This window comes from Hypanus sabinus, chromosome 2 (assembly GCF_030144855.1).
Source record: "Hypanus sabinus isolate sHypSab1 chromosome 2, sHypSab1.hap1, whole genome shotgun sequence".
NCBI lineage: Eukaryota > Metazoa > Chordata > Chondrichthyes > Myliobatiformes > Dasyatidae > Hypanus > Hypanus sabinus.
Window position 1 is genome coordinate 55,511,251 of NC_082707.1, and position 24,742 is coordinate 55,535,992.

At 42.0% G+C, this 24,742-nt stretch overlaps 1 protein-coding gene across 10 annotated transcripts in view; it reads right to left on the minus strand.

Moving 5' to 3' along the window:
* LOC132378911 (coiled-coil domain-containing protein 150-like) overlaps positions 1–24,742 on the minus strand; it is a 148,858-nt gene that overhangs the window by 44,730 nt on the left and 79,386 nt on the right. For 9 of the 10 annotated variants that reach the window (XM_059946269.1, XM_059946241.1, XM_059946263.1 and 6 more), the window contains 4 exons: positions 17,199–17,292; positions 14,853–15,016; positions 11,908–12,034; positions 4,130–4,324 (listed from right to left, as the gene is read on the minus strand). In XM_059946269.1, the coding sequence (XP_059802252.1) occupies positions 4,130–4,324; positions 11,908–12,034; positions 14,853–15,016; positions 17,199–17,292 (580 nt within the window). The remainder of the gene's footprint in view (positions 1–4,129; positions 4,325–11,907; positions 12,035–14,852; positions 15,017–17,198; positions 17,293–24,742) is intronic. The other variant, XM_059946232.1, reaches the window with a different exon arrangement.

Consider the following 24,742-nt stretch of genomic DNA (forward strand, 5'->3'; position numbering starts at 1 on the left):
AGGAATACCATCGCCAGTACGTGCACAGACACAACTGTAATATTATAGCATGATATCTTATAAAATGGTTATTGTATCTATTGCTTGGTGGAAAAAATGAAATAAGTGCTATTATAAGAGTTGGTCTGTAGTGTTGCATGCTGGAATGAGGAAAAGAAACAGGATGTTTTGACCTGCTTTGATAAAATGTCAAACAAAAGCTACTTCTATCTTTCCAGAAATACATTATTGAGGGAAAGCCTTATCTTTCTCCCCACTACAATTTCAATACCTCACCGATCCTTCTTTCCTACTCACCATCTTCAGTCAACCCCAAATATCCCATATTAACCTAACCCAGCTTCCAACCCAATAACCAATCTACTTCCACCATTATATTATCACCTACATTCATAGAACATAAAACAGTACAGCAGAAGAGCAGGTCCTTTGGCCCATGATGTTGTTCTGAACTAATTAAAAAATTAACTGTCCAAGTAAACTAATCCTTTCTGCCCATACTGTGTTTGTATCACTCCATTCTCTGAATATTCATGTGCCTAATCACCTAAATGACTATCATATTTGCATTTACCACCACCCAGGCAGTGCATTTCCATGAACTCACCACCATATGTAGAAAACTTGCTCTGCAAATTTACTTTGAACTTAACCCCTCTCACCTTAAATGCATGCCTTCTAGGATTAGATATTTTGACCCAGGAAAAAAAGGTACTAGCTGTCGATTCCATCTATGCTTCTCATAACCTTGTCAATTTCCACTATGCATTCACAATTTGTCCAACCTCTTCCAGAAGCATACATCCTCCAATAAGGTAACATCCCATATAACCTCTTCTGCACCTTCTCCAAAGCCTCCACATCCTTCCTATAATGGATTCATTCACCCTTTACTGAACCCATCTGCTACCAAGACCCTTGTATTTGCCTCTGTCATCTTTAGAATTGGTTATTCCAATCTTCTGGCCTTCCTTAAACTTCAACTTATATAAAATATAGAAACAATAATAACATATTTATGCCCTCAAATCTATTTCGGCATGCAGTGAAATCAAGACTGATAAACAACTTAACACCATTGCCTCTGCCATGTTTCCCTTATTAACTTTGGTTAAAATTTTGACAGTGGTCCAGTTTAAGATGGCGCTGTTGAGAGACAGTGATGCTTTACCAGCAGCAAACAAATCTACTAATTATTCTATTAATTACACTTTTTCTGGACAATGATCACTGCAATCAATAGTGTGTAACATCCCTTTCAGAGTTGTGCTTCTGAAATGCTTGTACGGCCTAGCAATTTTGCAGTGTCTTGGGGATTCGGTGAATTGGAGTCTTGAAGATGCATTACAGTAGCAGCGGCGTGGCAGGTACAGGCTAAATTGAGATAGCAGAGCCCAAGCCCAAGAGCGAGGAACGAACTGGTGTTTGTCTGATTTAATCACCGGGCCAAATTGAAAAGGTCGGATGTCAGGACCAGAGGTGAGGGACAGGCCGATGTCAGCTTACTGCTCCATGAGGTTTATTTGTCTCTGCGCTGAACTGAGGCTGTGACCTGCAACTAATGGGCTCCTGGTCCTGATGCAGTGATGAACTGCCTTTGTGGTTGTGTGCTCAATTTTGTGAACTGAAGTTCTGAGTGTTATTTATTTACTTTTTAGTTTTTGTACGATTTGCTCTTTTGTTTTTTTTGGGTGTTTGATGGTCTTTATTAATGGGTTTTATTGGGTTCATTTGTTTTTGTGACTGCCTGTAAGACGACAAAATTCGAGGTTATACATAGCATACCTACTTTAATAATAAATGTACTTTGAACTTTGATTTTTTAAAAATTTAACAATGATCCACAAACATGAACTTTTGTAAAGATAAACTGGATCAAAAACCTGCATTTCATTGTTCTGATTCATTTTTTTACATCAAAAATAATTATTTCATAAAGTCTGTGATTCATTTTCAGTTTCTCTATTTGTCACATGTACAAAACCAGAAAAAGCCATACAAGTACATTGCATCTAACACAATGTACACCCTGTGATTTTGATCCATGTTTTTGTACCTATGGTAGTTGCAGACCTTTCATGCAGAATCTAGCCTTTATAACATTGGGAGACTTCCTTCACTATTACTTAAAGGAAAATCCCTGGCCACAGAGTTCAGCTGAGAACCCACTCAGGCAGGTTCTGTAGGTAAATACTAACCCATCAGGATAGCTCTCCCTGAGGGCCACCATTCTTCGCTTGTTGTCACCCTTAACTCACTTCCAGAATGCATATATCAGACCATGATTTCCAGCCTGATCTCTCTATGTCAGCTTCAGTTTGATTCTTGCCATCTTCCCCTATCTCAATCTTGCGCTCACTGTTCTTAGACTCTGCCATCCAACTTCAATGACCTTTTCTTCGAGGCCCAAGATTTCAACTTCTTTCTCAAATTTTCTCACTATGTTTCATCTCCACAGAACTTCTCTCCCCTGGGATCTGAAGCTTGAGAAAACAAATTAAACAGACAAGTTCAAATTCAGGGCCCCAAACAATCCTTCCAGGTGAGGTGACACTTCACCTGGTGGTCTGTTGGGGTCATCCATTGTATCTGGTGCTCCCTGTGTGGCCACTTGTATATCAGTGACACCTGTCATAGATTGGGAGACTGCTTCACCAAGCACCTACGCTCCTTCTGCCAGAAAAAGCAGTATCTCCCAATGGCCACCCACTTCAATTCTACTTCCCATTTCTACTTCAACATTCTTCTACCCTCTCTTATCAGATTCCCCATCTCCAGCCCTTTATCTCTTTCACCTATCAGCTTCTCAGCTCTTCACTTTACAACTCCCCCTCCCAGTTTCACCTATCACCTACCAACATGTACTTCTTCCAGCACTCCCCCCACCATCTTGCTCTAACTTTTCATCTTTTTTCCAGTCCTGATGAAATATCTCAGCCTGAAACTTCAACTGTTTACTCTTTTCCATAGATGCTCTCTGGCCTGCTGAGTTCCTGCAGCATCTTGTGTGTGTTGCTTGAACAGAAAAGTGTATTTTCCTTGCGACTTGCGTAATATGTAATTATGTAGCAGTATAATCACCAAATTAAATATACTAAATTATACAGAAGAACAATAATGCTTCATGGAGTCATAGAGTGATATGGCACAGAATGCACCATGTTCACACTGAACTTTTAGCCCATGCGTATTAAAACCTGTTTCAACCGAGACACGTGCTTGTGAAAAAGGGTAACTGGACTGTGAGAAAGGGTAATGGGAGAAGTGTTGCATTTCATGTGGTTGCATCAGAAGATGTTATAAGAGGGGAGAGGAATTTTCAATAGCAGTGTGAGAACTTCTTCATGAAAAGATTTGCAGTTATTCAAGAGGGTTCACCACAAGCTTCTCAAGGGCAATAAACATTCAGATTTATTCATCACATGTATATCGAAACAGAGTGAAATGTGTTATTTGTATTAACAATCAACACACCCAAGGATCTCATGGGGGCAGCTCACAAATGTTGCCACACATTCCAGCACCAACATTCCAGTCCACAACACTCATTAGAACAATACAGAACACAACATAACAAAACATACCAAGCAACAACAGCAAAACAAGCTCCATTCCTCCCTTCATCCCACTCACCTATCCACATGCATACACAGTCCTCTAACCTCAGCAGAGGCCATTTTTAGCCTCCAACAGACTCATGGATTCAGACATTGGACTCCAACTTCCCCAGCAAAATTGCAGAGATTGGCAGACTCAGGATCCGGCCATCAGGCCTTGACTAGACCTCTGACCAGCCTTCGCCCCCTCGATCCGTACCTCTGACTGGCCTTAAGTGCTTCAATCTTTGGTATCGATACAGGGCCTGACCTCTAACTCCCCTCTCTGTACCCAAAACCATCCCTATGGACCTAAAAACTAATTAAAATTTAACTGCAACCTTGCCAACAACAACAAATTCTGAAAAGTGAATGCGTTAAAAATGTTATAGGTTTCAGATTATAGAAACATAGGATTATGAAACCAGCATCTTTACTGTTAGAAACATGAATATTTTGGAGTGAGCCCAAATTTGAATGCCTTATCTTTTTCAGTAAGTTTACACATAGGTACCAAATATTATGATAGGTACCTTGATTCTTTCTGTATTTTGAGCAGCAGTTTTTTTGGTCTCCAGATGGTGTTTCAGCTGTGTTTTCTGATCTTTGATCTTTGCCTTCAAACATTTTAAGTTCTTCTCTGATTCAGTAACTTTCAATCGTAATTCTCTATTAGCTCGTGACAGTTCTGCAGATTTGGATATGGTTTCATCAAGGGCTTTTCTCAGCTGAAGTTAAAAAATATTTGCAAGTTAATGTGAATCACATGGGTGCACAGAGTAACATGGGCTTCCTCAAGTTCCACTGGAACTAAACATACCATTGAATTGACTTTATTTTTTTACATCCTTCACATACATGAGGAGTAAAAATCTTTACGTTACGTCTCCATCTAAATATGCAATCATAGTAATTTATAATAAATAAAATAGTCAATGTAACATAGAAATACACTCAAATCAGCGCGAGTTAATCAATCTGATGGTCTGGTGGAAGAAGATATCCCAGAGCTTGTTGGTCCTGGCTTTTACACTGTGGTCCTGTTTCCCAAATGGTAGCAGATGGAATAGATTGTAGTTGGGGTGACTTAGGTCCCCAATAATCCTTTGGGCCCTTTTCTCACACCTGTCTTTGTAAATGTCCAGAATCATGGGAAGTTCACAACTACAGATGCACTGAGCCGTCCACACCACTCTGCAGAATCCTGTGATTAAGGGAGGTACAGTTCCCATACCAGGCAGTAATGCAGCCAGTCAGGATGTTCTCAATCATACCCCTGAAGAAAGTTCTTGGGATTTGGGGGCCCATACCAAACTTCCTCAACCGTCTGAGGTGAAAGAAGTGCTGTTGTGCCTTTTTCACCACACAGGTGTGTACAGACCACATGAGGACCTCGGTGATGTGGATGCCAAGGAACTTAAAGCTGTTTACCCTCTCAATCTCAGATCCATTGATGTCAATAGGGGTTAGCCTGTCTCCATTCCTCCTGTATTCCACAACTAGCTCCTTTGTTGTTGTGACATTGAGGGAGAGGTTGTTTTCTTGACACCACTGTGTCAGAGAGATAACTTCTTCCCTGTAGGCCACCTCGTTATTGTTTGAAATTAGGCCAATCAATGTAGTGTTTTAATCAAATATCCATTTGAAATTTTAATAAGCATATACGTATTTTCAGAATTATATGCAGTTGGTGGGTAATAATCTTCATCGAGCATTTTGAGGATCGGAAAAGAGTTATAACTGATGATGTTTTAATGCTGCTATTAATCCAGAATATTTATGAATGATTTAGATCATTTATAAGAAAGCCACCAGCTCTTAATCCAGTTTAATATAATGTACTCAGTGATCACAATGTGGTCTCATGTTATCATAAAGTAATAATATACCACAGAATCAGACCCTTCTGCTGAACTGGTACAAGCCCACCACAGAATCCTCTATTCTAGTCCTAGTTTCCTGTATTCGACCCATAACTCTCCAAGCCCCTCCCCTCCATGTACCTCTTAAATTTTGCAATTGTACCAACTTCAACCATTTCCTCTGGCAGCTCATTCCAGGCACTCACTACCCTCTGAATAAAGAAGTTATTTCTCAGGTCACTTTTAAATTTCTTCCCTCTTATCTTGTATGTGCCCTCCAGTAAGGGCTCCCCAACCTTTGGGGAAAAATAAAGACAGTCTACTTTATCCATTTCCTTCAAGATTTTATAAACTTCTATGAGGACAGTTATCTTGCTCAGTTCATTTGTCATTTCATTGTTACAAATAACTACCTCTCTAACATCATTTTTGGTGACCTTATGTCCACTCTTAACTCTCTTTCACTCTTTCTATATATGAAAAAAGTAGTTTTAGTATCTTCTTTATATATTATTGGCTTGCTTACCTTCATATTCCATCTTTTCTCTCCTTATTGCTTTTTAGTTATTCTCTGTTGGCTTCCAAAATCTACCAATTCTCTAGCTTCCCATTACATTGAGTTATATTGTATGCCTTTTCTTTTCATTTTATTTGACTTCCTTGTCATCCACACATGCCTCAGTATCGCTTTAGAATGTTCTTCTTTGGGATGAACCAATTCTGTGTCTTCTGAATTACTCCCAGAAATTCCAACCATTGCTTCTCTACTGACTTCCCTGCTGGTGTCCTCTTCCAATCAACTTTGGCCAGCTTCCCTTTCGTGCCCCTGTAGTTACCTTTTCTTACTTATACCAATACATCTGATTTTAGCTTCTCCCTCTCAAACTGAAGTATGAATTCTATCATATCATGATCACTGCCTCCAAAGTGTTCCTTTACCTCAAGTTCCTTAATCAAATCTGTTTTGATACATAACACTCAATCCAGAATTATATTTTCCCTCATGGGCTCAACCACAAGCTGCTCTAAAAAGCCACCTTGTTGGCACACCACAAACTTCTTCTCTTGGGATCCAGAATTAACTTCATTTTCCCAATCTATCTACATATTGAAATTCCTCTGTGACCATTGTAACGTTGTTCTTTTTACATGCCTTTTCTTTCTCCCATTGTAATTTGTACACCACATCCTGGCTATAGTTAGGAGACTTAAATATAATTCTCATTAGGGCCTTTTAACCCTTGCAGTTAATTCTACCCACAAAGGCTCTACATCTTCTGCTCCTATGTTACTTCTTTCCAAGGATTTGATTTTATATTTTACCAACAAAGTCAACCCAACTTTTGAGCAGCAGCCATCCACAATCTGAAATGTGAGAAGATGTAGCTCTTCCGGTTTGCCAAATGAGTACAAAGGGAATCAATTCGTGGAAGTTTGGTGTTTTGAGCAGTGGTAGTCAGCAATCCAAAGCTTGAAAAGACATAGCTCACTCAGGTTCACAGACAACTCCTCTTGTGGGATGTAGGAAGGCAGGGAGATCTCCATCATCCCTGACGACTTTACCCGTGTGAAGTGCCTTTTCCTGCAGCTTCTAACACTCTGTGTTAAGGAGATGGAGATGGAAATGGAACTGGATGAACTCAGGATCATTCTAGCAGCTGAAGGAGTACATACAGAGGACATGCAAAGAAGTAGTCATGCCCAAGGTGCAGAACACAAAGAATTGGGTGACATTAAGGAAGGAAATAGGGATTAAACAGCCAGAGCAGAATTCCCCTCTGGCCATCTCCCTCAACAACAGGTATACCACTTTGAATACTGTCAGGTCTCTGGCACTGAGTCTGGCTTTGTGACTCAGAAGGGAAAAGGGGTGGAGAAGCAGCAAGCTGTGGTAATTGGGGATTTGTTAGTTAGGGGAACAGGAAGGAGATTCTGTGGATGAGAACGAGATTCCTGAACAGTATGTTGTCTCCCAGGTCTGGGACATCTTGGATTGAGTTCTCACCATTTTTAAGTGGGAGGGTGAGCAGTCAAAGGTCATGGTCCACGTAGGTACAAATGACAAGGATAGGAAGAGTGACGAGGTCCTGCACAGTGAGTTCAGGGAATCAGGTGCTGAATTAAAGGGCAGGAACTCCAAGGCTGTGATCTCAGGACTGCTACTCATGCCACATGCTAGTGAGGCTAGAAAAAGGAAGTTCATACAGTTTAACACGTGTCCAAGGATTTGGGTGTAGTAGGGAGGACATTATATGTTTGGAGTATTAGGCTCTCTTCTAGGGAAGGTTGGACAGGTACAGAGGAGATGGTTTGCACTTTAATTGGAGGGGGACAACTAATATCCTAGCAGGAAGATTTACTAGTGCTGCAGGGGGTTAGGGAGTTGGTGAGGGTGGGGGGGGGGGTTTAAACTAGAGTTTCAGAGGGATGGCAATCAGAGTGCCAGAACAGATAGCGGAGAGGCTGTGGAGACCGATGCTGTTAAGACCTCAGTCAAAGCTGGGAATCAAAGGGTTGAGCATGGTGCAATTAAAGTCCTGGACTATGTAAATTTCAATGCAAGAAGCATTGTCAGAAAGGCAGATGAGCTCAGGGCATAGATAAACACATGGAATTGTGATATTGTAGCTATTAGTTAGACTTGGTTGCAAGGAGAGCAGGACCGGCAGCTCAGTATTTCGGTGTTCCGCTGTTTTACATGTGACAGAGAGGGAGGGATTAAAGGGGGAGGAGTGGCTTTACTGGTCAAGGAAAATGTCATGGCAGTGCCCCATCAAGACGGATGGAAGAACTTGTCAAGTGAGGCTCCATGGGTGAAACTGAGAAATAAGAAAGGTATGACCATGTCAATAGGCTGATATTAGACACCACCCAACAAGTCTGCAGGATTTAGAGGAACAAATTTGTAGAGAGATAACACACTATTGCAAGAAACATAAGGTTGTTATAGCAGGTGATTTTATTTTTACACATATTGACTGGGAATCCCATACTATAAAAGGACTAGATGAGACAGACCTTGTCAAATGTTTTCAGGGAAGTTTCCTTAATCAGTACTTGGAAGTCCCAGTGAGAGAGTATGCGATACTTGATCACCCATTTGGGAATGATATAGGGCAGGTGACAGAAATTTGTGCAGGGGAACACTCTGCATCTAGTGATCATAATGCCATTAACTTAAAAGTAAATATGGAAAAAGATAGGTTGAGGTTCTAAATTGGAGAAAGGCCAGTTTGGACGGCATCAAAAAAATATGGCAAGTGTGAATTGGGACAGGCCGTTTTCTGACAAAGGGGTACTTGGTAAGTGGGAGACCTTCAAAAGTGAAATTTTGAGAGCACAAAGCTTATATGTGCCTGTCAGAATAAAAGGTAAAGATAACAGGTTTTCAAAAGATATTCAGGCCTTGGTTAAGAAAAATAAGGAGGTGCATAGCAGATATAAGAAGGTAGGAACAAATGAGGTACTTATGGAGCCCATGCAATGCAAGAGACCACTTAAAGAAATCATGACGGCTAAAAGAAGACAGAAGGTTGCCCTACAGACAAAGTGAGGGAGAATTCCAAGCGATTCTACAGATATGTTAAGAGCAAAAAGATTATAAGGGACAAAATTCGTCTCCTGGAAGATTAGAATGGAAACCTTTGCATAGAGCCAAAAGAGATGGGAGAGATCTTAAACATTTTTGTTGCATTTGTATTTACTCTGGACATGGGCACAGATTCTATAAAAGTGACGCAAAGCTACAGAGAGGTCACGGACCCTATACTTATTACAGAGGAGGGGGTGTTTTCTGTCTTGAGGCAAATTAGGGTGGATAGATCCCCAGGGTCTGAAAAGGTGTATCCTCAGACCCTGTGGGAGGCAAGTGCAGAAGATGCAGAGGCTCTAGCAAAGATATTTAAATCAGCTTTAGTGACAGGTGACTTACCGGAGGATTGGAGGATTGTTGTTTAAGCAAGACTATAAAAATAAACCAGGAAATTATAAGCCGGTGAGCCTGACATCAGTTGTGGGAATGTTACTAGAAGGTAGACTAAGGGACAGGATATAGGACTATTTGAATAGTCAGCATGGCTTTGTGCATGGTAGTCATGTCTAACCAATCTTATAGAGTTTTTCGAGGAAGTTACCAAGAAAGTTGATGAAGGTATGGCAATGGATGTTGTCAACATGGACTTTAGCAAGGCACTGGACAAGGTCCCGGATGGGAGGTTGGTCAAGAAAGTTCAGTCGCTCACATTCAAGATGAGGTAGTAAATTGGATTAGACATCGGCTTTGTGGGAGAAGCCAGAGTGGAGGGAGATGGTTGCCACTCTGACTGGGGGCCTGAGATTAGTGGAGTGCTGCAAGGATCCGTGCTGAGTCCATTATTGTTTGTCATCTGTATCAATGAACTGGATGATAATGTGGCTAACTGGATCAACAAATTTGCAGTGACACTGAGATTGGGGTGTAGTGGACAACGAGGAAGACTATCAGAGCTTGCAGTGGGATCTGGACCAGCTGGAAAAATGGCAGATGGAAGTTAATGCAGACAAGTGCAAGGGGTTGCTCTTTGGCAGGATCAACCAGGGTAGGTCTTACACAGTGAGTGGTAGACCACTGAAGAGTGCGGTAGAACAAAGGAATCTGTGAATACAGTTCTATAATTAATTGAAAGTAGTGGTTGAATAGAAACATAGAAACATAGAAAATAGGTGCAGGAGTAGGCCATTTGGCCCTTCAAGCCTGCACCATCATTCAGTATGATCATGGCTGATCATCCAACTCAGAACCCTGTACATGCTTTCTCTCCATACCCTCTGATCCCTTTAGCCACAAGGGCCATATCTAACTTCCTCTTAAATATAGCCAATGAACCGGCCTCAACTGTTTCCTGTGGCAGAGAATTCCACAGATTCACCACTCTCTGTGTGAAGAAGTTTTTCCTCATCTCAGTCCTAAAAGACTTCCCCTTTATCCTTAAACTGTGACCCCTCGTTCTGGACTTCCACAACATCGGGAACAATATTCCTGCATCTAGCCTGTCCAATCCCTTTAGAATTTTATATGTTTCAATAAGATCCCCCCTCAATCTTCTAAATTCCAGTGAGTATAAGCCTAGTCGATCCAGTCTTTCTTCATATGAAAGTCCTGCCATCCCAGGAATCAATCTGGTGAACCTTCTTTGTACTCCCTCTATGGCAAGAATGTCTTTCCTCAGATTAGGGGACCAAAACTGCACACAATACTCTAGGTGCACTCTCACTAAGGCCTTGTACAACTGCAGTAGAACCTCCCTGCTCCTGTACTCAAATCCTTTTGCAATGAATGCCAACATACCATTTGCCTTTTTCACCGCCTGCTGTACCTGCATGCCCACCTTCAATGACTGGTGTACAATGACACCCAGGTCTCGTTACACCTCCCCTTTTCCTAATCGGCCACCATTCAGATAATAATCATTATAATTAATAATAATTTAAGGGGAACACAAGGGTAAGCTTCATCACTCAGAGGGTCATAGAAGTATGGAACGAGCTGCCATCGCAGTGATGCAAGCAAGCTCAATTTCAACACTTCAGAGAAGTTTGGAAAGGTACATAGATGGTTGGGTATGGAGGGCTAAGGTCTGGGTGCAGGTCTAAGGGAGTAGGTGGTTTTAAATGGTTCTGCAAAGACTCGATGGACTGAAGGGCATGTTTCTATATTGCATTTTTCTATTACTTTATGTTTTAACCCCTTCGCCCACATGTCTGTCCTTTCAATACGATGTGCATCCTTGGTTGATAAGCTTTCATGTCCGCAATGTCATACGTCCCAATTTCTAATTATGCTGCAAGATCATCTACCGTATTTCCTATATTGCGTGCATTCAAACATTATATCTTTGGTCCTTCATTCACCACCCTTCTTTTCAATTTTGTCTGAATGCTTGAAGTTTAATTCTTATCCCTTTCCTAAACTTTTTGTCTCATTCTTTTTCAAACATTTAATAATTTAAACTTGTACTTAGCTTAATTGGAGTAGGTTTTATCCATTTTAGCTATTGACTGAGATTCTAAAGGATTCTCATCCTCAGCAAGACATCCACAGAATCTTACCTTCTGAAATCCAACTACTCAGTGATATTCAAAAGCCATCTCATTTTGTAAAAATTGGAACTACAGACACAATTAAGCAATATATATTTACAGTACATACTTCTGAATTTCCCTTAAAGTCCAGCTGATGGTATAACTCGAACTTACCCACAGCCGTGTAATTGATTTGTTACTTGAACATGAGCACTATTTTCCACTGGAAGTTTTGAATCCAACAATTTTAAATATAAATGTTACAAAAATGAAAGGACCTTATTACTATTATTTTCTTCTTGAAGACTTTACGCATTTACATAAATTACTCACGTCCATTATCTTTAGATTTATTTGCTTTAGGAAAGATAGAATGGTAATTATCTTACTTCTATTACTTCTTTCTGACTGGCTTTTCTTTCAATCTCTTTCTCACGTTGGAACTGTTTTTTCAAAGTTTCAATTTGTTCTTTGAACATTTTGGATGCCATTTTTGCATTCTCAACTTCTTGTTCTCTGCAGGTTTTTTTTTAGGAAGGAGGGGCAATAAAAGATTAGAATATAGGCAGGTGTAATATATAGTTATCACCATGCAATTCAAAATTGTATCAGCTACAATCAACATATGTCTTACAAGCACCCAACATGGACACCCAACATAATGACAAGCAATTAGGAGACCAGTGAGATGGATTTCCTAGCTGTTGTGGAGCTGCAGGCATCTTCTACAATTTGGGGATTTGGCTAAAGGACACATTTCCAATGTGAACTGTTCGGGTTATGAACTACTCCAAGAATGGAACTTCCATAATCTGCCGAAGACATACTAGGTTTTGAAGACAACTTTAAATGGTATAAAAAGTAAAATCTCTAAATTCCAGAGATAAAGACCAAAAAAAAACTGAAATCTCCATAATCAGTCATGTCTGATTGCATAGTCTTTCACAAAATGCAGAAGAAAGACAATTGAAAAATGTAGATATCAAAAGGCAAGACAAAATTATTAAGATACAAGGAAGGCAATGACAGGTGTAATCATCCAAATGAGAATTTTAAATAGTTTAAAGTAGTTTGAATATTTCCAAAAAGAGGTAGATATTACATCTTTAAAAATTGATTTTTTTGGTTGAAATCTTTATTCATTAAAATATTATTCGTTTCTCAGAGTTCCTGCTGAGAAAGACGTTGATTCAGAAATCTCCCAATACCAATTTTTGGCATTAAAACAGTCATCCTAAGACCATGAAAGTTGCACAAAGACCAAGGATTTCAATTGTGACAGTATCAGACCATCTTGTTGGGTTTCCATATCTAGCAAGTGCTGAAACTGTCACTGGGAGGAGGGGAATGGGGCAGAGCTCTCCAGATTGGGATAGCAGTCATGGATACCTGGTCAAGCTGGGAAAGAACTGTATTTGTAACAGGCATATTCTTTTACAATGGAGCACAGAGATCCGACAGGACTATAGCCAGATGTGCCTCAAAGTAAGTTGCAAGAAGGTCTCTATTGGAATACAAGTACAGCCTTTGAATGCTTATGCTTTGGAAAAGCAGCAAAGTACCTTTTACTCAACTCCAGATTAACCCAATTTTCAATAGCACAGCATATTTTATTTTAGAGCTGTGTAAGTAAATCTCCTTATATTTGATTGGGCATATAATCTTGACCTGGAATTGTTTGGGTATGAGAGTCCTGAGTGATGGTACAGAGGTTTTCTAAAAACCATAAACTATTTGGAGGCAATAAAGTAAAAATAGCTGTAGCAAAGGTACTATTTCCAGCCTATGAGTCTCTTGGAGAAGCCACAAGTCCATCCAGACCTGAAATATCCTAGTGCTCAGTAGGCAGACAGGGAAGTTATGTGCCAGATGCAGAAATTATATTTTCATTGGGTTACAGTACATCCACTCTATTTGGAAGTACAGGGGATTCCAGTTAACTGGGATACATCAGGCCAGTACATTTTAGTCCATGTAAGTGGCTGCCCTAATTAGCCAAAGCTGCATGGAAATAGTTAAAATGGTATAAAAAATACAATCTATATATTTAAATGAAATACAGAACAAATTAGGACAGTACCAATAGTACTACGTTACTGTAAAACTGTGTGTTAGTTCCTTACAGTTATCGACGGAGGAATTCATCCAGTGTATGTGATGAACAAAATCAGTGCAGCCACCTAGTGCAGATAATAGACTGCCTTCATATAATGCTTTCAACAATTGCATCCTCCAAATCTTCATTTTCATTGTAACATTCAAGATGATTGTTGATTGATACCTTTAAATTCTTCATAGTCCCTAGTTTGTTGAAGTAGTGAAATCATTTCATTTTCACTTCCAGACATTTCTGACATCTCCAAGCCTGAATCCTTGAAACCACAGTGAGCAAAATAGTTCGGAATTGTCTTACTGCTCATTTCTCATTAACTATCTATCATTAACTAAAAATCACTAGCTTTTTAAAAATACAAACACAACTGATGCTATTTAAAAACTGCTGGCTTTAAGCACAGTGTAGTGTCTATTGGCCACACAAGTATGCGCGACTGATGCTACTTAGAACCTGTTCAGCAAGTCTCCTGTCCCAATGAAGTAGCATAGTGTCTCAAATAAACAAAGAGAATCCTGGCAATTTTCTCTATTTGTTTTTGTTCTTTAATTAACTGATAGCCCAATTAACCAGAATCCATTGTACATTTTTTTTAATAGCATTGAGTTGGAGATTTGATGCAATTGTCTTCCCCTTGCTATTCCCTCCCTCATTCTGAACTAGAAATGCTACCTTCACTTTTACACATCATCGTCCTGTTTATAACATAATATAAAACAAACACTTTGTTGACTTTGTATTAGACAAACTAAGATGGGAATCATTAAAGAAACTGAATCAAGCAAATGATTCTCAGTATTGAACTTGACTTCCTTTGTACTTTACAATTGAAGAATATTTTTTGTGTACAGTAAAGCTTCTATAATCCAGCTTACTCAGGACTTTGATGGTGCTGTCTTAGCAGCTTTCCCAATTACTGAATGTTATTCATGTTAATACCTTAACACTTTAATTCACTATTTAAAAATGATACACACTAAGATATTGTCTACTGAATGAGATATGACAAAAGGAACTGTGGGAAGTGGAAGTGTGGTAAATTGAAAGACAGCAAAAGAATCAAGATTTCAACGAACTGAATTGAAGAGATGTGTGAGAACTGGGCCCCAACAAGTGGAAAGAGAACAGGTGAATGGAAAGAGAATATGAAAGCCAGAGCATGGATGAAGCGATTATTAGAGTTTTATTATAATTATCTACTTATAACTATGTGATCCTGACCTGTTGTGCAGAATTTGCTGATTTTCTTTCTTGTACAAATCATCCTGGAGATGAGTTAATTTGATCTGTAAATTATTGCTTGCATGCAAAGTCTGTTCCAAGCTTTGTGCTAGTTTCTGATTCTCTTGTCTGCAAACTTCTAGTCCTTTTTGGAAAGGCATCTCCTTAGTCAACAATAAGAAATCAATTTGAAAATATTTCAACGTTATTTAATTAATAGTTTTGTTATATGCTACTGAATGAGTGGTTTGTACTTAAATTCTAGCTTCCACAAAACTACCATTTCATCGAGAACAAATTCTTACCTCAGGTAAAAAATTAACTAGTTATCCACATTGATCACATCATAAAGCATGAAAAGCATAAAGTACCCAAGGTTTTCAAAAATACTATGGGGCAAATAATGAAATAAAACAGAAAATGGTAATTGCATCTTCATGCAGGGTTAAAACACTGCACTCAATGAGCAGAACAATGTTCAGCTTGAACCAACTGAGCAAACTCCTGTCGTCGTCATCGTTAGGTCGCATCTGGAATTTCCAGTTAGTGGACAATTTCTCTCCATGCCGCTCTGACATATTTGGAAATCATGTACTCAGCAGGTTACAGCAGTGGTTTGCCTTTGCCTTCTGCCGGGTGAGTTTAAAGAGATTACCACCTCTTGCAGTGGATGACCAGGAAGTCTAAGTCCCTTGTCATGCTCTTAGCGCTCCACTAACGCCTGCTGGCCTGCCTTCTTGACCGTTGGACCATTGATCGGTCTCCTCCGCTCAATCTGTCAGGGTCAAACTTCACACGCTGGGATAGGCAGATCCCCTACCTCACCAAGGGTTGAAGACCTGTTGGCTACCCTCACCTGGTTTGGCCTGTCTGCCGAGACAGTTTACCGGGGTGTGGCCACTGAGTGTTACAGCTACTTGCAGCCACAGGTGAGAGCTGAGCGCCAGGTGGGGACCAAAGGTGGATGAGCTGCCCTGAAAAAGGGCACAGCACACCCCCCCCCATCAGAGATGCTACCCCTCCCTAGACGCCCCCATACATCTTTGCACTCTTGAGGGGGAGGAGATATTCTCGGAGCAAACCTTTTGGAGGGTCATTGCTACACTGATTGTTTGGAATAAAGAAAATTGTAAGACAGATGACCATTGATTTGAAAGGTACAAGGCATTGTTAATGAGGTGATATCTACAGAGAGTTTACTTCAATAGTAAGCATACTCGATTCGGTACTATTTCAGTGGATACAAAGGGTGATAGTGGAATGCAGACAGGCACAAACGTGTTATCTATACAGATGTTTCAGAAACTTAGGCATAGTTTGATATGCAGCTGAGATGGTTTGGAAAAGGCTTAAGTAATTAATTAATCTGTCAAATAGATTGAACTTATCAAAATCCATCAGCTAGGTATTGTGACAGCTCAGGATATGAAGTCAAAGTTGTTACCAGAACATTTACTAGGCTCGTTCAATGATAATAAATCAAAACATTCAAAGTTCAAAGTAAATTTATTATCTCAGTAGATATTTATTGCCATATACTACATTGAAATTCATTTTGTTGTAGTCATTTACAAGAAAAAATACAATCAAATTTTACAAAAAACTACACATAAACGAAGACTGACAAACAACTAACATGCAAAAGATGACAAAATGTACAAATGAAAATATTACTGAGAACATGAGTTCTAAAGAGTCTTTGACAGTGGGTCTGTCAGTCATAGAATCAGTTTAGAGTAGTGTTAAATGAAGTGATTCATGCCGGTTCAGGAGCCTGACAGTTTAGAGTAATAACTCTTCCTGGACTTGGTGGTGTGGGACCTTAGGCTCCAGTACCTCCTATCTGGTGGTAATAGCAGGAAGATGGTCTGGCCTGGATGATGGGGGTCTTTGATAATGGATACTGCTTTCTCGTGGCAGTGCTCCACCATCTTCGTTATTCCAAACAATCAATGTAGCAATGACCCTCAATGGCACTCAATGGTGGGGAAGTCTTTGCCTGCAGTGGACTGGGCTGCATCCACTACTTCCTGTAGCCTTTTTGTTCCTAGGCATTGGTGTTTCCAATCAGAATGTGATGTAAACCAATTACAATAGTCTCCACTGTGCATCATGACATTAATCAGTTTTTGGTGACATGTCAAGCCTACACAAACTGCTAAGAAAGTAGAAGTACTGTTGTGCCTTCTCTGTGGTGACACTCAGGTGCTGAACCCAGGACAGATCCTCTAATTGATCCTTTGATTAATCTCCCTACCAGGATCCTAGAGTGCATTTGTTATCATGCAATACATATGATTGAAAATAAAGTTCATGAAAAATGAACTATTAAAATATCACACTTACTTGAATACTATGCTGTGCTTCCATGTTAGCCAGCTGATTCTGTAAATATTCAAGCTCAGCATGAAGACTCTGTAGAATTACCTGAGCTTGAGATCTGGACAGAAAATGAACATACAACATATGCAGTTACTGTCATTATTAAGAGTATATTCATAATTAACATGCTCTGGCATGGTTCTTAACTTTGCTGAATACCAAATATAATGCAAATAATTTGCTGATATATAATTCAATGTTCTTTGAACAGATAATAATTATCAATTGCAAGGAACCATTGAAGAAGAACCTCCAAAAGAAACAAAAATGGGACCTCTTACTCAAATGGCTTCCCTGTTATTTTTGTACATATCTTTTTTTAATGCCAAAAGACATAGCAGCATTGATCTATTGAGACTGCTCCAGCATTCCATCATGGCTGATCTGTTATCCCTCTCAACTCCATTCTTCTGTCTTCTCTTCGTACCCTTTGATGCCATTACAGATCAAAAACCAATACCAATTCGTGGCAATGAATACCATAGATGCACCATCTGATGGCTTAAGAAATTCTTCTTCATCATTGTCCCTCTATTCTGAGGTTGTGCCTTCTGGTTCTAGACTCCCCCACTATAAGAAACATCCTCTCTACATCCACTCTATCTAGGACCTCCAATATTAGATAGGTTTCAATGAGAACCCCTCATTCTTCTAAACTCCAGCAAGTACAGGCCCATCAATTCCATCATGCAAATCATTGAAAAGAAGCAGTCCCAACACCGACCCCTGCAAAACACTACTAGTCACTGGCAGCCAACCAGAAAAGGACCCCTTTATTCCCACTCTTTGCCTCCTGCCAGTCAGCCAATCTACTATCCACGTTTGTACATTTCCTGTAACATTATGTGCTCTTATCTTGTTTAGCATTTCAAAGGCCTTCTGGAAATTAAACAACATTCACTGATCCGCCTTTATCTATCCTGTCTGTTATATCTCAAAGGCCTCCCTTTTCTCAAACCCGCACAGCTCTTTTCAGCATTGTTGAACATTAAAAAAGATTTCTTCTGGGGAGTGGCAAGGTGATGCATTTGAATAATAAGCGAAACTGGTATAGTGTCCACCTCAGGAAAGAGAAGTTGAGGGAATACACGCTCATTCTCACCGAGGCATCAGCAGTTTAAAGTGTTACGAACCCCGTAACTGGATTACTTACCAGCAAAGATAGAGAGGTCCATTGAAGTCTGATGGTACTATTTTTAACAGTATTTATTAGTAAAAATACACAAAAATAATATCAATGCAAACATACAGATAATATACATCGTCAATACTAAATCTAAAAGTGCGGGTATAATAATAATCAATAAGAAATAGCTCTATTGTTGTCTAGGGGTTAATGTATTGTACGATGGAAATATAAAAGTCACTCAGTTCATTTAGGCTGCAGCCTTTGGTTGGAGTCAAGAGAGAGATTTTTAGAAACTTGCCAGCTTTTCCTTTTTATGATTTCGATCCTTCTAGAGTTCCGTTGGTGTGGCCTCTCCTTTAGCTAAAGCCGTTCTTCCGTGGCGAGCCCACCAATTCCCAGGCAAGGGAAAAGGATGCATGCGAGCCCCCCCACCGGCTGTTGCTATTAAATGCTGTCACGGTATTTCTAGCATTTCTCCTGGTGCGTCTAAAGGGGTTGTTCCCCAGACCCTCTTTTATCCTTACTCATGGGGTCTCAGGTGTCAATCAGGTTGGGATGAAGCAATCCCTCAACCAGCCCACTCTGGTCGTCCCGAGGGCTTCAATGAATAGTACAGTACTCAATACACAATTCCGTCTCCAAGAGACAATAGCCGTTATCAGTGGTTCCGTCTTGCTGAGGCCAGGACACATTCCAAACCCTGTTATTCTGGATGTCTCTCTCTCATTTCCTGGGTCCTAGACCCGAATTAATAGCGATCTTGCGATTCTCAAAAAGGAGGGGGCGACTCTACCCTTCAGCCCCCTCAGAGTTGCTGCGCATTCATAACAAAAGGATGAGCAGTTTCAAGTTTCTGGATGTCAGCATCTCAGTAGATCTACACTATATTGATACAATTATGAAGAAGAATGATCAGGGGCTATATTTCTTTAGGAGTTTTTAGAGATTTCAAAGTTCAAAGTACATTTATTATCCAAGTATGTACAGTATATGAAATGCATTGTAAGGTTTCAGTGCTAATGTAATAGCCTCTCTGTAATGTTTCACTGCTAAGGTAATAGTTTCTCTGTAGCAGCAATGTTTGGGTTATGGCTAGATACAACGGCAGCTTTGGAATGTATGCTAGCCAATGAGAAGTATGTTGTTCTTTCTTGTGGGTCTGGGAGCAGGGATTTCATGGTCTTTTGTCGGCGAGAGATGAAAAGAGAAGATGCAAATGGAAAGAGTTGGTAGACCGCCGGACAGAGTGGACTTGGAGCGAGGGTCCGACGGTCTGCAACGCTTGGAGGAGGTTGATGGGGGTCGAATGAACGATTCTGTGAGCTCCAATGTACACTTTAGACTATTTCTTTAAAATGGGCTCTTTTTCTTTTTATTTTCTTTCCTAACCCTATAGTCAGATTAAGATTTATAAAGTTCAATCGTTTAATTGCATACGGTGCACTGTCTGATATTTTGCGGTTCGGATTTGTAACCGGGCAACACATCACGCAGCATCCACACAAACGAGATTTCTTAGTTTGGCAGGGACAGAGGCTGTCTTACTCTAGACAAATGTATGCTGGCCAAACCTCAGGGTTACAATTGTGAGGGTATTGTTGGGGATTGATTCCATTGGGTACTGTTTGATTGCCCTGAGCGTTGAACCAGTGGGTTGTGCAGTTTAAGTATGGATGCTGGCAGGGTGGAGCACTGATGTGCCTCCATGGGGTTACCTGTAACTAATGTGGCGTGTTGAGTTGGGTGGATATTCATACCCTGGATGAATTGTTGATTTGATTTTTAAGTACAGTTAAATCTGTTGGCAAAGTTGAGGTTGTAGTGCAGAAGTTTGATAAAATGGCGGGCTGGGCCTTGTATTAGTTCAGACTAACGCTGACATAACAGTAGTGGAACTGCCAGTGTCTATCGGTCATGGCCTGTCAATATTGTCAGGGAGGAAGAGAATGTAGTGGAGTGGTCTGAATCAAAAGGCGAGCTTATCGTAACTGGGGGCGAAGAGTTCAAAGACAGGATTCTATCGTTTCTGAGGAGTGAGGGAAAGAGGAGTGTGGATGGAGCAGTGCCCCGATGACCTAAAGTGACAGAGATTGGTTGAAAGTTTGAATGGGCAGGCCGCTGATGTGCTGTGAGCTGTGCAAACACACTAACCCTTAGCTAGTATTGCTGATTATCTGGGTGCATTGGAGAGTGCCTTTGGTACAAAAGGGAGCCCACTGGAGCTCAAGGTGGGCTTTCAGAACATGCATCAGGAGAAAGGGGAGAAGGTTTCTGCTTACATTTTTCAGCAAGAGAGGCAGCTAGATTGCTTGAGATGCAGAGGGGTCACTCAGGTGGCTGAGGTGAACCAGTTAAGAATGGACCAGTTAGCCGGGGCACCCAGTCCCAGGACCTGATTGCTTGGGGTCTCTGACAGTCTCATAAGACACGTCCTCCCCCTTTTGTTGAGCTGATCAGAGAGGTACGGGAGGAGGAGGACATGTCGGAGGCAAGGGAAGGCTCCGTCAGCAGGGTACAGTCCTAGGTAATAGCCCCTTGTGGTGAAGTCACCACGGATAGCTTGCCCCAGGAAGTAGTAGAAGATACTGTGGCAGAGTTGAGATGTCTCGGCTGTTATTAACAGGCGTGACCCCCTCATATGATGGAGCTGATCTGGTGGTGGACCCCATAAGAAGATGAACAATGCGGAGGGCTGGTAGCAACCAGCGTCACGTGAGAAGGAGAGTGAGCCCCCAGATACCTAAGCAGAGAGAGTCATTGGGAAAATGTAAAGGAATCCAAGTGAGGGAACAGCCTGGTGTCTCTGGGGGAACACGTTACTAGCAATATACCAAGGAACTCCTGAAAGAAAAGACCCGATTCCTGAAGGCTTAGTGGGACCACGCTCCAGTATGTCACTTCGGATAGAGGGCAGTTATGCTAAAGCCATATTCGACAGCGGGTCTCAGGTCACGTTGTTGTACTGTTCATTTTACAACCGCTGTCTGAAGCATTTACCATTGACACCATACAGTGCACTGGAGAACTGGGGACTCGGTGTCAGTGATTACCCATATGACTGTTATTTGTCAATGATGTTGGGGCTCTCAGAGGCTGATGTGGGAGTGTCTGAGGTCCTTGATACATTAGTGCTGGTCTGTCCAGACCCTGTTGAGAAGGGCAGCATTTCAATTCTGGTGGGGACCAACACCCCTCTTGTGAGGAGGCTCATGGGGGCCTGCAAGGAGAAGACTGGCGAGAGCTTTCTGGGAACATTGTCCGTGCACCCAGTGTTTCGAGCTGCTTTTGAGGAAGTGAGTGGGCGAAGCCAATGGTGGTACAGCCCAGGGAGTGATGCGGACACCCAAATTTCCCGGAGTGCCTGAGGGCGAGGTCCTCTTAGTGGACACTCTGAAAGACCATGAGAGGGAGTTGGGATTTCCTGCTGGGGTACTGGTGAGGTCCAAACTTCAGATGGCAGTGACTGTCAGGAACACTATGAAGTGGGAGGTCACCTTCAGGCAGGGGATGCCCCTTGCGCATCTGCTCCTGGTGATAGTAACGTCCAGTGCCCCTCTGAGACAAGCCAGGGAGAAACTATTGGAAAAAGGGGGGAAAGCTGATCACTGAGTCATTCGACTTCAGGGACTCCCCAGTCCCTGCAGGTTGGAAGAGGAGTTTGGTAGAGAAGATGTTGAAGCTGGGAAGTGTCTTTTCCACTGATGAGTTTGATGTGGGTTGATCCAAGAGCACTCATCACACTATCCAGGTGACCAAGGACACCCCATTTAGAGAGATCGCAGAGACTTGACCCTGCAGAGGTGCAGAACGTTCGGCAACCATTTGTGTAAGTTGAAGGAAGCTGGGATCACCGAGTCCCGAAGCCTTTATGCACCCCCAATAGTAATGGCCCAAAAGAAAGATGGGAAGAAATGGACGTGCGTAGATTATAGGACTCTAAACAGGTACACCGTCCATGACCAGTATACGACCCCAAGGATCGAAGATGCGCTGGCTTGTCTGAGTGGTGCGAAGTGGTTCAGTGTGCTGGACTTGAGGAGCGAATATTACCAGATTCCCATGAGTGAGGCCGACAAAGAGAAGACAGCATTTATATGTCCCCTGGGATTCTTCCAGTTTGAAAGGATGCTCCAGGGCATATCAGGAGCCCCTGCAACCTTCCAGTGGGTCATGGAGAAGACAGTAGGGGATATGAACTTTCTTGAGGTATTGGTATATCTGGATGACCTCATAGTTTGGATCCACCTTGGAGGAACATGAAGTGAGGGTACTGAAGGTGCTCAGTTGCCTGAAAGCTGAAGGGTTAAAGCTTTCCCTAGGTAAATGCCAGTTTTACAAAACATCTGCTAGCTATGTTTGGCACATAGTCTCATAGGATGGAGTAGCTAACAGATCCAGCTAAGATAGAGGTGGTGACAACTTGGCCCCAGACTCTGAGCGCTCTGCGCTTGTTCCTCAGATTCTGTGGTTACTACTGGAGGTTCATGAAGGGCTACGCAAAAATGAGTCACCCATTGAATCAGCTTCAGTGCGATTACCCTCCCCTGGGGAAGAAAAGGAGGGGGAGGAAAAGGTCAGGAGGGTGGAGAGTATCTTTGCCTTTGGACCAAGGTCGGATGCAAAATGTGAAGAGGCCTTTCAGTCATTGAAGGAGCTGCTGACCCAGGCACCAGCACTGGCTTTTGCAGACCCCCAATTGCCAAATGTACTGCACACGGTGGCAGCTGAGAGGGCTTGGGGGGGCGTCCTGTATCAGGATCAGGGCATCAGGTTGAGACCCATTGCATTTGTCAGCCCCAGTGTGTCACCCTCCAAGAAAAACTATCCCATACATGTTGGAATTTCTGGCATTTAAATGGGCAGTGGTGGATAAGCTGAGTGACTACCTCTACGGGGCCAAGTTTGAGGCGAGGATAGACAACAACCCCCTAACTAATATCCTGACCTCAGCGAAACTGGATGCCACAGACCATTGGTGGTTGCCTATGATTTCAGCCTGAAGTACCAGCTGAGAAACAGGAGCATTGATGGTGATCCTTTTCCTGACGGGTGCATGAGGGACTGGACAGGGACAAGGAGTGGGAGGGTGCTCCTGCCCCAGTGGTGAAGGCCATGTGTCAGTTTGCCATCACCGTGAGGGCAGAAGAAAGGGCAAGGCAGGATCAAGCCGTGGATCAATGGGCAGCTTCTAATGATGCCACTCCCCAAGTTTACTGTAACCTGACTGTTCTGAAGACAAATCAGCAGCCGGAATTGAGTTCTGGGGAAGTGGCAGCTGCTCAGCGAGATGATCTGGGCATCGGTACCATTTGGTCAGCGGTCGAAAAGGGAGTCATGGCTCAGGTGGAGAAGACGAAACACGTCGGTGCCTCCATTACTGAGAGAATGGCCTCAGTTGGAGTTGAGGAACCAGATCCTATACCGGGTCACATCACCCCTGGACTGACCTCGGCGTTGCCAGCTGGTTCTGCTGAAGTAATATTGGAGGATTGCGCTGAAGTCACTCAGAGACCAGTTTTACTGGCCCCGGATGAAGTCAGAGGTTGACGAATACTAGGTCGTGTATTTGACTCATACAGCGGAAGGCACTGCCTACACGGGCAACTCCCTTGTCCCACTTGCAGAGTGTGGGGCCCCTGGACCTGGTGCGTATGGATTTCTGGTCCATTGCCAGCAACTCAGTGAATGTCTTAGTCATCATGGACCATTACACAAGATAGGCATAGGCTTTTCCTACCAAGGACCAGAGGGCATCCACGGTGGCCAATGTGTTATGGGAGAAGTATTTCATTTATTATGGCCTTCCCAGATGGATAAATAGTGAACAGGGACGGGATTTCGAAAGCAGGCTCATCCATGAGTTACTGGACATGCTTGAGGTCGAAGAGTCAAGGACAACGCCCTATCACCCACAGGATGATCCCCAGCCCCAGAGGTTGAATCGGACCTTGCTGAACATGTTTGGGACCCTGGAGATCAGCAAGAAGAGCAGGTGGAGTCAACATATTGGACAACTGGTTCACAATTATAACTGAACTCAAAATGAAGCTACTAGGTACTCGCCATATTATCTGATGTTTGGACATGAGGCAAGGTTGCCCATTGACCTTTGTTTTGGGACTGATGAGGGTGTCTTACCATCGAAGACTTATCTGGAGTAACTGTTGTGATGGAAATAACTGGTTCTTTGAGTCTCAACAGTAGAGGCCTGGACACATACAGTTTTAATAATATGGAATTTATTATTAAAGGGGAAGTTGGGTCAACACAAGCAACTACAATACACAGGAAGCGGTGTGGGGAAAGGGTACGGTTACACATACAAAGAACAAGGGAAAAGCACTATGACAGCTATCATCCTTGACCTTGGATAGCCGCG